Raw genomic sequence first — 18,824 nt, forward strand, 5'->3', positions numbered from 1 at the left:
TCTGTAAAGAGCTCAACTCTCCCGCTCGCTCCAGTCTTCTGTTCTATTGTTACATACAGGATGCATGCCATGCAGTGAGTCTCCTAAAATTCAACTATTTGTTTCTATACATCTGCTAATTAAATTTTTCACCAGAAAACATTTCTCTATGTATCAACATATTTTACTTTTCTGATGCTCTCCATTCTTTTGTTAAATGTTTCTACCTGGAATGGCTTAAGCCTCTAACACTTCCTAAAGTTTGCTAGACAAGTGTTTCTGTCTTGCCCACATTTTTCTTACCTCTGTCTGGAAATGTCTTCATTTTTAAAGTATATTTTACAATGGCAGTTTTTCCATGTGACACTTCAATGATGTCACCTTATTGGGAGTTTGGGGCGTGTGTGTGTGTGTGTGTGTGTGTGTGTGTGTGTGTGTGCATGTGTATGGGGGGCAGAGTCTCTTACTGGAACTTGGAGTTGCCAATATGGCTAATCTGGCTAGTCAGCTTGCCTCAGATATCCTGTCACCTGTTCAGAAGCACTGTGTTACAGATGGGCCACCAAACTCTAGTCTGCAGCTTTGGATGATAGCCAGTTTTGACTCTGACCTCAAAGAATCCTGTTTTTAAGACTGCTAGCATATTGATAACTGCTTATACACAATGGAGAATGAATGTCAGAGGTTAGAACAATGTCTGCTATACATAAGAATTCTAATAAATATTTGCTGAATGGGTGAATGAATGAATCATAAACCCCACAACTTCCTGTCAGGTGCTTGAGTTTGCAAGCTGTTAGTACCTGCATAAATGTTTGTTATTTCATTTTAAAACAGCCTTTTAGGTTGTACTACCTTTCACTATATACAATATATGCCATATGGTGACTTCATTATCCCAGTTGGTAAAGAAACATTTTGCTCAGCTTGGTGAACTGATAACTTAGGTGCCCAGATTCCTACTCTCCCACCAAAGGCTGTGCACCCTAACAGCAGACCATGCATAGCAAGTGCCCTCACATCAGGCAACAGTAAGTCAGTACGAGGTCACAGGTTCTGAAGTCAGAGGTTAACCGTTCGGATGACAGATACCATTTAGAGCTTTGTGTTTTCAGTGCCATACCCTCTAACAGCAAAGGCGGCACCCACCGATTTCCATACTTTCTCCCAGTGTGCTAGATAGAGTCTTTCAGATCTGTATCTCTGCTGTCCTCCAAGATCCTAAACCCAGCTACAAGATCTACAACCCAGCTCATAGAAGATGCTAAGATATGGCGAGCAGGCTGATAAACCCTCACCTCACTTCTTTACCAGTTCCTCTCAGTCATGACAGCTTTCTTTCCCAACGCCTCAGGTAGATCCCCTCCCCCTCCACACTGTTGTTGTCTGTTTTGTTTTGTTTTTTTGAGACAGGGTTTCTCTTTGTAACCTTGGCTGTCTTGAAACTTGCTCTGTAGACCAGGCTAACCTCAAACTTAAGAGGTCTAGCTGCCCCTGCTTCCTGGGGGCTGGGAAAGCTGGCCACAGAGAAAACACAGTAAATATGCAAAATTCCATATCATTATGAGACAAATCAAAGAGAATACATGCTGGACTGTCAAGTCGGAAGACCATGCCATGTAGGTGATGAGAGCTGAACCCAGTTCCTTTGTATGAGCAGAGGTGCTCTTAATGGTTACACTGAGCCAGCTTCTCCAGATGAATATCATCTCCATAACTACAGCCAGTATAATTCCACAGCTAATTTCCAATCTGCTAGAATAGGGGTATGCCTTTCTGGATGTGTCAGTCCTAGAGCTCACAAAGGACTTACAAACCTTATGATACTCTTGCAAGACACGGGTACCTCTGTTCTGAGTAAAGACCCTTTATATTTTATCAGGGACAGACCTACAGTTAAATCTTACATGTCACTGAAAGGCTCATGTTTGGGAGCTTGGTTCCCCAGACTCTGTAGTAGGTTGGACTTGGTGAGAGAGAGGGCTTTCTGTCATTAGGAGCACACCCTTGAAGGAGCCTGTGGGACTGTGGCCCTTTCTCCACCTCTTTCTCTCCGATGAGGGGAGTTGGTGTTGCCATGCTGTGCTGGGAGTGCAATTTTCAAAACTGTGAGTCAAACAGACCTTTTCTCTTTGCCAGTTCACCACCCCAGGCCTTTGTTATAGTCTCAGACAGAGTAACGTGCTATCTTACTGTACCACATGGGAATTCAATATAGTCCTTAGAAAGACGTGGCATAAAACCAGGGGTGGTGGCGCACACCTTTAATCCCAGCACTTGGGAGGCAGAGGCACATAGATTTCTGTAAGTCTGAGGCTAACCTGATCTACATAGAGAGTTCCAGGCCAGCCAGAGTCACATAGCAAGATCTTGGCCAAAATCAAGCAAAACAAATAACAACAGAATGAAAAGGAAAACACAGCAAAATGTGTAATACAACACTGCGTGTTTATCAGGACCCCAAGGAATGGAAGCATGCTTGCATGATGCCACGTGTGAGTCCTACTTACCTTTTCTGTTGATATGAACTGAGGCCAAGTGTTGTCTCAGTCTGTAAGAGGAAGAAAACAAGAATGAAACTGCTAAAGCCAAAGCTGCACATTACAGACAGAAGAAACATCAACATATTTTATTCTGTCTTTTATTTTCAACCCATTCCAACCCTTGATTTTCAGGTTAGACCTGGTTCCAAATCACATAAAAGAATAGATCACACTATGAAGTTAGAATGAGAGAACAATCTGGTTCGATCTTAAGTACACCACAAACTAATGTTACTGGCTTCCTTACGTTTGGCAAACAATACAGATCCTGTAGGGACGTCTTTCTTTATAATCTCTGTATGTAAGGCCATACGCTCCAGAGTGTTCCCTTCCTCCCAACTGCCAGTGCGCTGCTGCCATTATGGAGCTGAAGATACAGTGGGAACCAAAGGGCAAACCATTTAAGTAACAAATACTTACACACTGAGAATTGGTTACAGAAATGCTGAAAGGAGTTCCAACGTGATGCACACGAGGAAAGAGCATCTGAAGAGCTGATGATGCTTACACTGAACTGATAGCAACCATGACATGGAAGCCACATGGACAGTAAAAGAGGAAGAACACAGTACATCCAAAGCACAGACTGCAGAAAATAAGGCTGCAAGGCAAGGTGGGAGCCACAAGATGTCCACCTTGCTAAGAAGTCACAACTTCCTCCAGCAGCTGATGGGAGCAGATGCAGAGGCCCAGTCTCAGTCATGGACAAAAAGAATAGTCACAGATGCCAGGCACTGGGAACCACTGCTCAACAAGAACCTCCACTTGGAAGGAAGACGCTCTGGAATCAGATGGTGGAGGTCTCTGTTGAATAGTGTGAGCAGACTTAACTCTGCTGAACTGCATACTTAAAAATGGCGATTCTATGTCTAAGTCCCATGTTTAACACATATAAAACACCTTTAATAATCAAGACAATGCAGTAGTAATGGCATAAAGATAGATTAATGAAACTTGGCAAGTCTAGAAATGGACATGTATACAATCTCTTAATTTTTAGCAAAGGCATCAATGACATTTAAGAGAGAACGGAATGTCTGTTCAAAAGAATCAACAACCAGATGATGAAGTGAGGAAACAGGAAGCTTTACCCTATTTTATATAATGTACACAAATTAATTTCAGAAAGAAATGTCTAAGGAAATATAATAGCTCTATGGAACTTCTAGACATAAAAGTCTTTATCTACACAATGACTTGTATTTGAATGTTCACACAGCCTTTTTTTTTTACTAGAACAACCCAAAGTTCTTATAACATGTAAATGGGAACATAAACTGTAACATACCAATATAACACACTATTTCTCAGCCAAAAAAGGACAAATCATTTATATATATGATATCATAAGTAAATCTCAAAATTATGATGGTGAATGTTGGAACCCAGTGACTGAAAGCTGAGCAGAGGTCACCTAGAGATGGAGAATAAGAGCATAGGAAACCCTTAAGGGAGCTGGGCGTGCTCACTATTGGACTGTAGTTATGATCTCCCAGTATAAAACAGCATGCAGCCTTTTCAATGTGTAATTTAGACATGTATACTATATGCTGTTCACAGATTAATAAAGGGTGATCAAAACATCAGAGCATAAGGAGCTATGCTCCTGTACAAACAGAAACAAAACTCAAGAAATCTATTGCCCTGGGTACTTTTTGAGGAATAAAATATCATAAAGACAATGTAGCAAAAGATCACAAGGACAAAAGCAAAATTATTCAGGATGATAAACTGCAAACCGTCTGTGGTGGTTTGACTAGGAATAGCCCCCTCAGGTGTTTGAATGCTTGGCTGTGGGAAGTGGCATTATTAGGAGGTGTGGAACATTTGGAGTAGGTGTGGTCTTATTGGAGGAAGTGTGGGCTTTGAGGTCTCAGAAGCCCAAGCTACAGACAGTGTGGACACAGTCTCCTTCTGCTGCTTGAGGTTCAAGATGTAGAAGTCTCAGCTCCTTCTCCAGCACCATGTCTGCTTGCATATGCCCATGTCCCAGCATGGTGATAGTGAAGGACCGAACCTCTGAACCTGTAAGCCAGCCAGTTAAATGTTCCCCTTTATAAGAGTTGCCCTGGTCATGGTGTCTCTTCACAGCAACAGAAGCCCTAAGACAACATCTTATGAAGAATTAGCTGATATTCAATAAGAAATAAGATTAGAACAAATAAATTCTTATTGAAGTATAAGGCAGACACAACAAAACAATCATTTAGCTATAATAAAGTCTCATAGCAGGCAAACACTGTGCCCCAAGTGCTGAAAGGAGATATTATAGTAAATGCTATTTTGGCTCTGAGATAATCTGAAAAATAAAATCTTAAACTTGTCTTTACGGTGTATCTTAACATTGGGCCTAAACACAGGGCAGCACAACAGAAAGTGTAAAAATTAGGTGGAAGAGACCAAATTTGCCTTCAGTACACTGAACGTCAAATCAAAGTCTATTTTAAAAGTGTCAGAATCTAGAGCTTAACCACAAACAAGTCATGTCAGGAGGAACAGACACAAGACAAGCCACAAAACAATGTAACAGAGCAAGAAATGCCCTGCCCTGAGTAACTGTACCAGGAGGGGTTTTATAACGGGAAAGTTTCTCTCACACAGCAGTGAGAAGAAAGGGGGTGGGGACTGAAATGTAAACAAAGAACAAGAATAGGAAATTCACTCCAGGAAAGCAGAGGCTGGAGAAAATAGCTCAGAGGTCCAGAGCACTTGTTCCTGCTGAGGATGGTTCACAACCATCCATAACTCCAGTTTGGGGAGGATCTGATGCCTGCTTTTGACCTGCACAGCATGAAGCATGCAAGTGGTGCACCTATACACATGCAAGGGAAAAGGTAAATGGGCCACAACTGTCTGAAAAGAGATTACTTCCTTAAAGAGGACATCTCTACAGAGAATAATCAATTTTACCAGCTGATTGAAGGGACATTTGGCCCATCACATTCCACGACAGAGCTTAGCAGAATTCTGGGTCCTAGAAACTATCTATATCATGTAAGCCGTCTATCACAAATGACTACCACTAGTGGTTCAAAGAAAGTTCTCAGAATCAGAGAAACATGGTAATACCCAAATGAACCCAGATTATCCTTGTCCTGCCAATCCAGAAGAGGCCATCAGACTCCTTCCCACCCTGCAATTCACACCACACGCATGCAGTGCTCGCCACTGGGCTGCCAATTCCAGACCAGTTTGAACACAACTTTTTAGACGGTTCCCCCCCCACCTCTCAATAAGATTCATAGGAGGAAAACAGACTATTTCAATCCACCACACTGGCCTCTGCAGGAGCACTTATGTAATGTGCTCTTGGGCACTGTCAGGTCTCATCATAAATGCAGCTCACAATAGCTCAACTTCCTTAGCAAGGTCACAGAGATCCCTGTGGGCTGAGAGTAAAGGTCTAGGGGCCCTGAGTTCAGCCCTGCACGTGCTAGGCCATCACCACCACTAAACTACTTCCCCAGACCTTAAGAGACGTTTGAAGTGTTACAAAGCAAATGCTATTACCATCAAGAAAACGAAGACACGAGTGACCATTCTAAAGTGCAGGGACAGTCTTCCCTTGACTCCCCAAACAATGAACTACTTGGCTCAAAATGTAAATTTTCCTGAACTTTATGATGTTACTAATTATAGTTTTCATTTCTATTTGTGTGCCCACGCACATATAATGTTTTTCTCTATTATTCTGCATGTTATCTCTTCAGACAAGGGTCTCTTCTCACTGAGTCTGGGGCTTGCAAATTTGCCAAGACTAACTGGCTAGTGAGCTCCAAGGGTTTATTTCCCCTACCCCAGGGCTCGGGTTACATGTGCACCATGCCTGGGTGTCTTAGAATCCCAGTTCCGGTCCTCAGGCAGAGCAGGCATTTTGCTGGCTAAGCCAACTTCCGGCCCCCTTAATTTTTATCTGTAGTAGCATCTTCTTGCATTATAATTCAAAGTGTTCAGCTGTCATACCAATTATGAATATTTCCTGTGGTCCCTGACTTGATGAATGGCTACTGTGATATAAAATTAATTGCCATGTTATTATAGTACTGCTATAGTGTGAGAAAACAAAACTATGCTTAGTGAGAACAAGCACCATAGAAATGAATGCAGGCATTAGGCTGCATCACATCAGAGCGCTGCTCTCCAGTCTACGAGAAAAGCACAGTGGCTAAGAGGGAAGCTTTAAAGGAAGGCTCGGTTCTGTCACTCACCAGGTGCTTACTTGGTTAATTTACTGATTTCTGTACATTAAGCTGCTTGCCTAAGCCTATTACATTCACTTAAGAATTTGGAGGCCGGTGCTATAGCTCAGCAACGAAGTGCTTGTCCAGCACACACAAGACTCAGACTGACTTCCAGAGCAAAAGCAATAACAAATAAAGCATGCCTAGGCAATACCCAATAGTATTACTTTTCTTTTTCTTTTTTTTTTTCAGACACTCCAGAAGAGGGTGTCAGATCTTGTTACAGATGGTTGTGAGCCACCATGTGGTTGCTGGGATTTGAACTTGGGACCTTCGGAAGAACAGTCAGTGCTCTTAACCACTGAGCCATCTCACCAGCCCTAGTATTACTTTTCTATGCTTCCCAAACTTCTGTAAACTTTTACATGTCTCTTTATAGAGGTGAATATTCTCAGCCTTCATAAAAGTTGATCCTAGCTCCTTCTCCCTTCCCTTTCCCTAACAGAACAGAGAGCCCACTCCCAAGACTCTCAGAGATGACCATCTACAACCCACAGGCCAAGCCACTCTGAAACTGGTTTTATGCTTGCTTCCTGGGTACCAGGGATGGACGGCTGCTTTTGTACCACGGTAACAGTAGATGAGTGGTTAAGTGGAGACTGCTAGCACCTGAACCCTCAGACAGCTAATGTCTGATCCTTACAGAATGATTGCTAACTTCTTGCTTAGATGGTAAAAAGAAGCAGTATCAGTGCCCCACTTCCAAAACCACTAAATCCCTACATATGACAGCATCATGTAACATATCTTCACATGAGACATAATGGAAATACTACTCCTGGTGGACTCAAATACTATCCTCTAATACTACCTAAGCAGCCAGAGTCAGGTGAGAATCCAGATGCTGGCTGTGCCCTCACGCCATACACAGCTGTGCACTTTGGCCACCTGATTTCTAACAAATCAGCTATAAATGCAAGGCTGTCCATGATCCCCTGACTCGCTTATTCACCAGGACAGCTCATAGAGCTCAGAACAACACTCCACTGAACAATTTCAGTTTGATGCTAAAGGAATAGTGACCTGAACACAGATCTGTGCTGTCTATCATCAGGACACCTCACTTCCCTGCCATGTAGGTTCATCTACCAAGAACATAGCTCTGCTCTGGTATGCAGAGCTTTGACTGGGGTCTCATTAAAAAGATATACAAAAGGGGATTTCTGAAACAATGGGGAAAAATGAGTACAACGCAGGCAGGTTTCAAATCACAGCAAGCTCTGGTTATCCACTGCTGCAAAGTCAGGCCTCTGAAGCACAGTGGCTTAAGGCAGTTTACTACTACTGCCCATCCTGGGGCTGATGGAGCCCCAGTTGCTTATTCTCATTCATGCCTTTGTGCTGCATCTGTAGGAAGCGTCAGATGTGTTCACTGGTTGTCCATGAAGCTCATTCACAGGAGGGAGAGTGGTGCTGGCTGCAAGCTGGAAGCTTAGCTCCGACTGCTGACAGGAAGCCTAGACATGGCCTCTCTGTGCACATAACCCATCACCATAGGAAAGGGGTGCCCTAAAAGGAATGATACATGCCAAGACTCTGGAGTAAGAAAGGTGTTAGTAGCGTCCTGTGATCTGCCCCTTAGCACTAGTACAATGTTCTGTACACTATATTTGTCAGGGTGCTATTACTATTCTGCACAGTATAACTGATTTAATTTCCCAGGGAGTTGTAATTCTCTCCAACCTGATCTTCAGATCGAGTGTAAGAACCACCCAGCACACACAGAGTTTACAGGTGCACATGGAAAGCACAACATGGAAAGGGCAACAAAGAACAAAGATGTGGTTATCAAGGACCATGTCTATCTAAGAGGAAGGAAATGAGAATCAAAACTTTCAAAAGTGTAGTTGCAAAGACAAACAGGCTCAGGACACCCAGAAAGCCAGCTCCAGCTTACACCAGCAGTCGACCAGGAGACATTGTCACTTCAGAGTAAGTGGGTAACAAAGTTCTGGAGGACACCCAGCAAAGGACACGAAACAACTGAACAGCAACAAGGGAGCTCTGCCCTCTGCCTCTGCTGAAAGTTATTTTAGGAACTGTAGCTGTACCTAAGGAGAGCAGCCAAATGAAATTCTAAATTTAAGATCATCCATAGTGTGCTTGTGGATGGATGGATGAGCACATATGTGTGTGGAATGCACATGCATGTAGGCCGAGGGTCAGCCCTGGTGTATTATTCCTAGGAAGTCATTCACTTGGGTTTTGAGATAGTCTCTTCCCTGGACTGAAGCTCACTGCCGGGCTAGGCTGGCTGGCCAAGGAGCCCCCGGATCCTCGGTCTCTACTTCCCCAGCCAGCGCTGAGATTTTGCTCAGCTATGCTCAACTTCCTCACGTGGGTGTTGGGGATCTAACCTGGGTTCTGATGCTTGCTAATGCAAGCACTTTATTAACTGAGCTATCTTCCCAACCACGTAGCCTGGTTCTTCAGCCAGACATAAGACATACTAAACAAAACAAAAAGCTGACAAGCTAAACTTCATGAATAAAGAAATTCTGTTTATTTGAAGTCACAATTATCTAAGTCAAAAGACCAACCCATCAAGTAAGAACAGTGACAGGATAGAACAGAGACAGGAGGGGTGCTTCTAGTGGGCTGTGCCAAGGTCTTTAAATATAAATCAAGAAATTCCTGATGATGGGATTATAAATTGGAAAACTACCGTCACTGGCTATTAAAAAAAGACATAGATGGCTTGGCAGGAAAAGGCATCTAATGTCAGGCCCACCTGAACCACACAGCAGAAACAGCTCAAACCCCCACTGGTTGTCCTGACTTCTACAGACAGCCACACAAACATACATGTAGAACAAATGTGAAAAACATTTCAGCTTTAGACACAAAACCTGTGCCATAAGAGGCAGTGCAGGTATGTAATCCTGCACCATGCCAGTGAAGGCCTCCACACCCATGCTCACCGACATGGCCCTGGGCAAACACACACAAGAATTAAAGGGCCCGCCCCTGAGAACAAGGATGGGGTTGGAGGGAGCACATGATGGACAGTCTCGGGTGAGAGTAACCAGAATGCACTGCTTACAGGGATGCAAATGTCAAAGAACAAATTTAATCTAAAAAAAAAAAAAATCAGAAAGCTGAAATGGATATAGAGGCATTATGTCTGTACTCCTACTACTCAGGAGGCTGAGGCAGGAGGATCCCAATCTTGGGGCATCCTGGGCTATTAAAAGGAAGGAAGGAAGGAAGGAAGGAAGGAAGGAAGGAAGGAAGGAAGGAAGGAAGGAAGGAAGGACAAGACAAGGCCAGACGACCAGACCCTTCTCAGCAAAACCAATCAAGGCAGATGGCAGTGACAATGCTTTTTCAGCTCTGCAGTTCTTGTTCTCTAGCTGATGACTGAATGAGTTGTCAGAGGATCTGAACTTGGCTTGAAAGAAAAGGCAGAGTATTACCAGACTCCACATTCTAATGTCATGCTTACTACAGTTAAAGATATAGCTTAGCATGGCAAGTGACGGACAGCCAGACAAGACATAAACCTTGCACTGTGCACAGAAGTTCTTTTCTAGGTAAATGCTGAGGCTACACACACTGAGCCAGTGCTTCACTCAGCGCTAACAACCAGAGAGCTCACAGACTCAACCTCATTTGACCTGGCTTTTTTTTTTTTTAAACATATCCTCACAGCCACAGGACACAAACTCTGACTTACTTACCTACAGCTTCCATACTACACAGGGAGTCCACTGTTTAGAAAAATGTTTACTCTAAAAAGTAATTCTAGTAGGAGGTTCATGCAATAACTCCACTGACTGTCTACAGTTCATAAAACATACTTCAGGAAAACCAGTTACACTGGTTTCCAAGGAAGGAAAGAATAGTCATATATTACTCAAGAGAATTACCTGTAGTAGCCCTCCGTCGTCAAAGCGCAGGACTTCTATTATGCTCTCCGACTGAATGAATGCTGTCAAGAAAACAAACCAAACATCACTGATAGGAACAGAAACCCAATTTCACTGTTTGCCTTGCAGTAAATATAATTTTACATTTTAATATATTGCTTACTGGGGAATGTAGGTAGAGTAATTAGCATGTGTGAGGGCCCTGAGGTCAAGACTGGCATCCAGAACAAGCCAACGAAACACTGCTTGTTTGAGAGTAATGGTTACGAGGAAAATAAAGCGAATGCTTCAGAACTTTAGCAACTCTGAAATGCTTTGCTATGTAGTCATGATCAATACTAAGACAGCTTCAATAACCCAGCTGTGCAAGTTGCCTTGAAAATACCTATCTACGCCTGCTGTTGTGAGAAAGGTGGAGTCAGATCATCTGGCTGCACATGATCCTGTGTGCAGGCATTTGTTTTCCACCTAAGCGATCACAGAAGCACTAGCAAACAAAGCTTACTCTACTGTAAGAAACGATGCATACTAAATAAGGCAAAGATGACTAAGGCACACAGTCTTGAAGGCAGATGCAAAGGCCAGTAGCTGTGTTGTATAATATGCCAATGATGATCTTAGCATGTAACAAAATCATCTGAAAGCTGTCCACAGGTAAATATATGTGTGTGTGTATGTGTGTGTGTGTGTGTATGACATTCCTTATAGCAGTTTTATTCATAACCATTCTTTTATGCTGTGTTATAAATGTATGAAGGCAGTTCCATAGGAGTTACACTGGAACTGAATGACTAAGTAAGATGTGAGCAAAGTATGTCAGTATATCAAAGTATGCTGGACCAAGAGTTTACATAGAAGCAAAGGGCGGGAAAGGCTCAGCATAAAGTCGAGATAGACTAATTGCTACAAATAGAAACGCAGGTATGGGGCTGAAAAGATGGCTCAGCATTAAGAGAACTGGCTGTTCTTCCAGAGAACCCAGGCTGGATTTCCAGCACTCACATGGCAGCTCACAACCATCTCCAGGTCTAGGGGGTCTGACACCCTCTTCTGGCCTCTGTATACACTGCATATATATATTGTGCCCAGACAAACATGCAAACACCCACACATAGAGATAAAAACAAATCTTAAAACAAAACAAAACAACCCTAAGGGAGAGAGCGAGATGTGTATAGAGCTGTTAGAATAACGAAATATACTTCTTCCTCACTTAACCAGTGACCTCCCCAGCAGTGATGACCACATTTACACCCACAGCCCACGTTCTGAGACTATTCCAATGGAATGAATTGGGGCTTCTAGAGAAATGCCCATTTCTAGGATTGGGATAAGACACACAATAGGAGCAGAGCATCCTCAGAAAGTAGACAGTACTAAAACAAGAACAATACAACTATTTAAAACATGCTGATGAGAATCTGTACAGAGAAGTAACAGTTAACAGAGAGAGTCCCAAGTGACCAAGGCTAGAGCAGTCTAAGCAGTGGACCAAGTATCACAGGGCTGTAACCCAGCATAGAACACCCGAAACAAGGAAACTATACTAAATAAATACTTGGGAAGAGAAGGGGGGCACTATCACCTCTCTCCCCTTCCTGGATCTCCCCCCACTCCACGCCCAGGTATTGGGGGGGCCCTCACTTAGCATTACAATAGATAGCAAGACCAAACCTCAACAACCTAGTTTCTATAAGAGAACAAAAGGGGGGCTGGTGAGATGGCTGAGTGGGTAAGAGCACCCGACTGCTCTTCTGAAGGTCCGGAGTTCAAATCCCAGCAACCACATGGTGGCTCACAACCATCCGTAATGAGATCTGACTCCCTCTTCTGGTGTGTCTGAAGACAGCTACAGTGAACTTACATATAATCAATAAATAAATCTTAAAAAAAAAAAAAAAAAAGAGAGAACAAAAGGGAAGCCAGGCAGGATAAGAAATTAGCTGATTACACTGCCTACCAGGGTGGTGGTGTTTCCTGCTCAGTGAGCATTCCAGACTCCTTCATGCAGCAATCTCAAAGATGTTATTTTGGGAAACCCCAGGCATTGTCTGCATTTTTTTTTCAATCACAGAGCCAAACTGTTCTATTTCTGATCACCTCTTCCAGTCCTCAGCATATATACAAATCCAATATAAATATTAATCATGTAGATTATAGATGAGTGGCTCTTCCTCAGTCAAATTTCTTAGACATACTTTCCAGAATTAAAGGGGGAGGGTGACATTTATGCTATAAAGGCAAGTCTTTTTTTTTTTTTTTTTTTTTTTTTTGTATGTTTTTGAGACAAGGTTTCACTGTGTAGCCATGACAGTCCTCGGTCCACTCTGTAGACCAGGCTGGCCTCAAACTCAGAGTCTGCCTGCCTCTGCCTTCCAAGTGCTGGGATTAAAGGCATGTGCCACTACCATCAGCTTTTACTATAATTTTTGAAAAAGGAAAAATTTCCCAAATATTGCAACTGATAATTGGTTGACCTACCTCTTAATACATTCTAAATTTTTGATGAAAACAGCAATGTAAATAACCGCCAGAGACACAAACTGTGCGCGCGCACACGAGTATATGCTGAGCGGTCTTTACAGTCAGATCATGGTCTCTTTTGGCTGAAGAGGAAGAGGGGAGTTAAATCCTCTGAGAACCAAGAAGACAAAAGCCACACATGCAGGGCTCAGGAGCCCATCTTGCCTGTCACAGGACTGTCTCCTCCATTCACACACACAGTTGGCGGCCTCAGTGCCTGCCCGTTGTTAACACACCACAATCTGCCAATCCCTAGTTTGCTTATTAATCAACCCTGTGCCCCAAGGACAACCTGAAGAGTGAAAGCTGCGGCTGGCGGAAACAGTGGCTTTTTGCTACACTCACTGTTAATAGCCTACAGAGCTTCTTAAAAGTTCTGCTTGTTCAAGATTTTGCTTCAAAATAGGGCTGCGCAAACACAAATGTTTATTCACTGTGGTTTGTGTGGAGCACTTCGGTAGGAAGGATGCTCCTTCGGTAGTAAGTCCTTTATTATGTGAAAGATAAAATACAAACTTATCTCTCAGCATATTTAATACAAAGCAGGCCTGATGAAGTGGCTCAGTGGGAAACTGAGGAAACCAAATCCGCAATTTTGGTCCAAATTTGAGGCAAATTGTATTGAACATCAAATAATGACCAAGAGATGGGCTTTGGTCAGGACTACTCCTTGACTGTAATATCCAAAAATAACTTGTAAGCCCCACCTGCCTAAGGACCAGGTAACTTCCTGGTTTCCTGGGAGTTAACAGTTCTTGGAATCAATCAAAGCCTCATGGGAAAGTATGGTGGCCTATGGGTCTTTATAAACCCATGCAACATGTGTTTATTTCAGGGCCACTCAGCTGGAAGTTCCAGGAAGTAGTCCTACACAAAGTCCACCTCTTGGTCAGTACTTAATATTTAATAAAGCTTCTTTCAAATTTGGCCCCAAAAGGTAGAGTTCAGTTTTCTCCAGAAAATCTCATTTGGAGGCCCCAGTGAGATAACGCTACCCAAAATTTGCTCTTCACTTATGAAGACTTATCTTATCCTTATGGGATGAGCTACCCAGGAGTGCTAACCCTGGTTAGATAGCTAACCTAGCTGACCCAAAGACCTCAGAGAAATGCTTTCCATTTTGTGGACACCTTCTTGTTTTTAATGGAGGCCTCCCTTTTTAGGAAGTCATGAAAGCCTTTGGTTGTCTTAGCCTTCTATGGCACCTGTCTGCCTGGCTTCCGGTTCTGGTGGATCCCAATCTGGCATGGGCTGTGATGTTTATGACCTCATGGCTTCTGGTTATTTCTGGTTAATTAGGGAGTTCAGTCAGAGCCACCCAAGTCCCTCCTTGGTGACCCCCTGGTGAGACCGGGAGCCAAAATATGACAAAAAATGAAGTTTTGAAAGTTTTGTGCTCAAAAAGCTTGGTACCCTAGCAGTCAACAAGGACTAGTGAACCTCTGAAGCAGAGGACTCCAACTGTTAACTGTCATGTCTGGTCATGTCTTGTCTGGTCTGTCTTTATGTGTTCTGACTTGGGGCAAAAGAGAGCCCACACCCATGGCTCTACCTCCTGCCTGGGTCTCACTAGTGTCGAGGCTGGGCCTAACTATCTGCTCCTGGAAAAGTCACTCCTAAATTGGTGGAGTCTTTGGGGGCATGCGATTCACAAAATGCAATGCTTGGGACCAGGGAACAGCTTTAAAACCAAACCAAACCAAACCAAACCCCAGAGTGCCTGTAGGGAAGCCAGCAGCCAATCCTGCTACAGCAGCACTGTGCATGAGAAAATGGGATTCAGCAACTAGCAAGGTGCTCCTCCCCTGAAATTCCAACAGTGGAGCAGATAGGAAAAGTTTTGTCTGCTCATGTTCTATGTGTAGATAGATCTGTGACTTCTGATGTGCCTGTACGTTTTCTTGCAAACATGGAGCTGAGTGAGAACTGCATCAGGCTTAGTTAAATGTACAAACGTATATGGCTGCTGCATGCTTGTTTCTGACTGGTCTCCCTTGAATGCCTAAGTTTACTGTGTTCCTTGTGTCTTGGTTACAGCTAGGCTGCTACTGTTACAGTCAGCCACTGCATTTGTTTGACTGTGTGACCTTAAAAGTTGTTTTGTCTGTTCTACTTTACTGAGAAGCTGGCTCTGGAACTAGGTTATGGCTCACCCCTTTTCAGACCATGACCTGATTTTAAAGTCTGTGTCCGGCGTCAGAAACTAAAGGAATTATTGGCTTATAAGCTATTGTATATGGTTAAAAAATCTAGTATCTGTAACAAATTGTTAACTTAAAATTTGTAACTTGGGGTTGGTAATTAAAAGTCTGTGCTTAGATAATCTTAAAGGGGCTATGTGACATCATTCCATTCTGGGATATAAACAACCCGTGGCTTGCTGCCACCATGGACAGCAGCCCCTGCATGGCTGGTTGCCATCTTTGCTGGAGTTGGAGAAGGTGGATATCCATGGCGTCACCCCCTCTTTACTAGGGTAGCCGCGTGATATGGGCCAACAAAGGAAACCTCTCCAGAGATGCTTTTAGATTGCAAAAGATTTTTATGTAATTTCTGTCCTGTCTTAAAACTTTGTAAGAGTAACCCACTCGGGATTGATTTTAGAGACATTACATTGTTTGTACTGTTAGAGCTTGGTCTTGAATTCTGAAAATTATGATTGTGCTTTGTGTCTTTATTCTTTAAAAAGGAACTTTATTTGTAGAAAAACATGCAGTTGAGAGATTTTAAACTTTAAAAGAAAATTTTGGAGTTTCACAGAAAATTATTTTTTTAAACTGGGTATTTTTAAGAAACAACTTTTAGCCAGGCAGTGGCGGTGGCGCATGCCTTTTATCCCAGCACTTTGGAGGCAGAGGCAGGCGGATTTCTGAATTCGAGGCCAGCCTGGTCTACAAAGTGAGTTCAAGGACAGCCAGGGCTACACAGAGAAACCCTGTCTCGAAAAAAAAAAAAAAAGTTTAAATTTGTAAGGTTATGCAACATTTTAGTGTATAAGGTATTTTATTATAATGTTTTTGTTAAAAAGTGATCTTAATAAATAGATTTATTTTTACAAAAGGCTACAGCTAGACACCAGAAACTGAAGTATTTCTATCTTATGTTACAGTAAGACAATGACCTTAAGCAGAATGAAAAAGAACTAGGAACAACTTCTCAGACTATGGTCAGGATCCCTTGAAGTCAAAGAACACTTTCCACAGGGGTAGCCTAGGGTTGTCTGCATGTTGGATGTTAACATTGACATTCATAACAATGGCATCTCAATGGCAAAATTACAGTTGTGAAATACCAACAAGAATGACTTTATGGTTGGACGTTTCACAACATGAAAAACTGTGTTAAACAGTCACAACAAACAGTCACACAAAAGTTGAGAAGCACGGGCTTAAGAGAATGTTTCTCCTTACTTAAGGTCTATTCAGGCTAACAGAGACTGACTTAAGGATGCATGCCCAACCTCCTTCCTTCTGCAGCATTGTTAATAAGCTCTAGCTATTTTGGCAAGCTGAGTCATGAAGTAAGCTGCTGTATTTTATAATGGTACACCATGGAAGGATTAGAAAAGTTCCCAGTCTCTATGAACTGTGCTTATGATTTAAAACTCTTATCTTGATACAGGAAGAGCTTCAATTCAAAAATTGCTATCTTATTATATAGATTAAGCTTTGATATGCTCAGAATTATACTTATAGCCGTGCTAAGTATTGATATAATTACTTACAGAAAAGAGCTTCGTCTTTTTATGCATGTTTTCAAGGTATACCCTAAAGCAAGTACCTGGAAACAAACAAGGACTGTTTAGCTCAGATATACTTCATAAATAACTGCCCTCAAACCTGTCAGATCTGCTAAATATGGCATTTAAGATGTTAAACTTACTATGACAGATTTCCAAATACTAACAGTGATGCCCAAGGTTTCCAAGAAGGCAAAGGACACAGCGACAAAGGACTGTGCAAGGATTGTGTTAGTGCTAACCAGTGGACCAGACTGCCCCAATGTCATGGAGACCACAGGAGCCTGGGATGACTGTGTAGGTAATGATTAGTCTATCATTTTAATTGACACATAGGTCATTTTGATTATAATTTATCCTTCTTAGATCCCTGATCACATTGATGGCTAAGATGACTGTAGCTTTGTCAGCTCCATCCCTCAAGGCTGCAGCCATCTTGTTAGTTCATGAGTTAAAGTTACTAGGTCTCTAAGAGAAGGATACAGTTTTGCCTTGCTCACAGGCTTCATTTTAAAGGATCAACAGGTTTCAGGTGTAACTTTCCACTAAAGGAACATGCTTTACAATGACTGTTTTCAATAATAACTATTCACGTCTCTGGTAAACGGTTAGATTTTTTAAAATTGTTCTGAGATATATGAAGGTTTTAGGACAATAAAAGCTTAATAAGTCTCAAACATACTCTAAGATATGTAAAGTAATTATAAAAGCGTCTCCATCCTTGCCTTCCTGTGCTTCTCTTCCTCTGAGGTGCAAAGGTTCAGAGCTCTACCACTCACCAGCAGAGCTCTGCAGCCTGGAGATGGAGCACAGGCTGCTGCGGATCATCACAAGCGCGCAGTCTCAGTTTTCTTTGGTTGTTTTTTAAATATGAACTTAAAGATGCTTTTCATCCGGCTAAAACATCTCTGTCCAACTATAGGCTCTGTGGACAGAGGAAATTGTGTAAAAGATGTTCATGCTTTTTAGCCTAAAGCTATAGCTTTTGCCAAGACCCAAGGCTTGGGTCTATTCCTGCTGTTTTACAGACATCTGTTAACAGCTTTTTCTACAATGTAGATTTCAGCACAATTTAACACTAAGATATCTCTTTTTGTAAACTAAAAACCCATGTAAACCTTCAGGGGGTGAAAGAAGTCCTAAGACTTGTATGCTCCTGTCACAGGTCAAACAGGCTCCAGTTAAGTACAGCCTAAGTTTCTGCGCCTGTCTAGTCCTGAGAGTGGGATTTCCCCCTGGTCCTGAGATTTCTCCCTTTCCCCAGTTACTAGAAGACTTTAACTCTGTCCCTAGTCTACTTGTCTCAACAGATTTTTCACCTGCTGACAGGCTCCATCCAGGGATCACCTGTGGACTTTGCAGAGAGCTGATGTAAACCAGTCTAGCCTATGTGATTGCTCAGTCTCTTCAGCTGGATCAGCTCATCTGATGCTTCTGACAAATGCCCCATTGCCCAGCCTCTGCCTTGCCTTCCTGGGCTCTGACAACAATGTCCTAATGTCAGCTGGAAGTAGTTACCAAAGAGAGTAATCATCCCACCCCACCACCATAGGCTGAAATGCTAAGACAAAAGGAAACTCCCTGGCATACAAGACAAAATGGCTACCTGAAAGCCAACTGATATACCAGAAAAGTGGGCCTGGATTTGTCAACTGGTAGGTTTGTTAACTAAAATAGTCCTACAATATTATAGGGCACTTGGCCTGTGTTCTATAAAACAAAGAGGTATAATGTGACTTTTTAAAACTGTTGTTTCTGGGGGCTAGAGAGATGGCTCAGCAGTTAAGAGCACTGACTGCTCTACCAGAGGTCCTGAGTTCAATTCCCAGCAACCATATGGTGGCTCATGACAATCTGTAATGGAATCCAATGTCCCCTTCTGGTGTGTCTGAAGACAGCTACAGTGTACTCATACACATGAAATAAATAA

At 42.6% G+C, this 18,824-nt stretch overlaps 1 protein-coding gene across 3 annotated transcripts in view; it reads right to left on the reverse strand.

The window, feature by feature from the left end:
- The window catches only part of Tmem131 (transmembrane protein 131), a 149,492-nt gene that overhangs the window by 89,125 nt on the left and 41,543 nt on the right, over nucleotides 1-18,824 (reverse strand). For all 3 annotated transcript variants that reach the window (XM_021159938.3, XM_021159947.3, XM_021159927.3), the window contains exons 2-3: nucleotides 10,633-10,694; nucleotides 2,490-2,530 (exon numbers count right to left, since the gene is read on the reverse strand). In XM_021159938.3, the coding sequence (XP_021015597.1) occupies nucleotides 2,490-2,530; nucleotides 10,633-10,694 (103 nt within the window). The remainder of the gene's footprint in view (nucleotides 1-2,489; nucleotides 2,531-10,632; nucleotides 10,695-18,824) is intronic.

This window comes from Mus caroli, unplaced genomic scaffold, assembly GCF_978045245.1.
Source record: "Mus caroli unplaced genomic scaffold, Mus_caroli_1 scaffold_1, whole genome shotgun sequence".
Classification (NCBI taxonomy): Eukaryota; Metazoa; Chordata; class Mammalia; order Rodentia; family Muridae; genus Mus; species Mus caroli.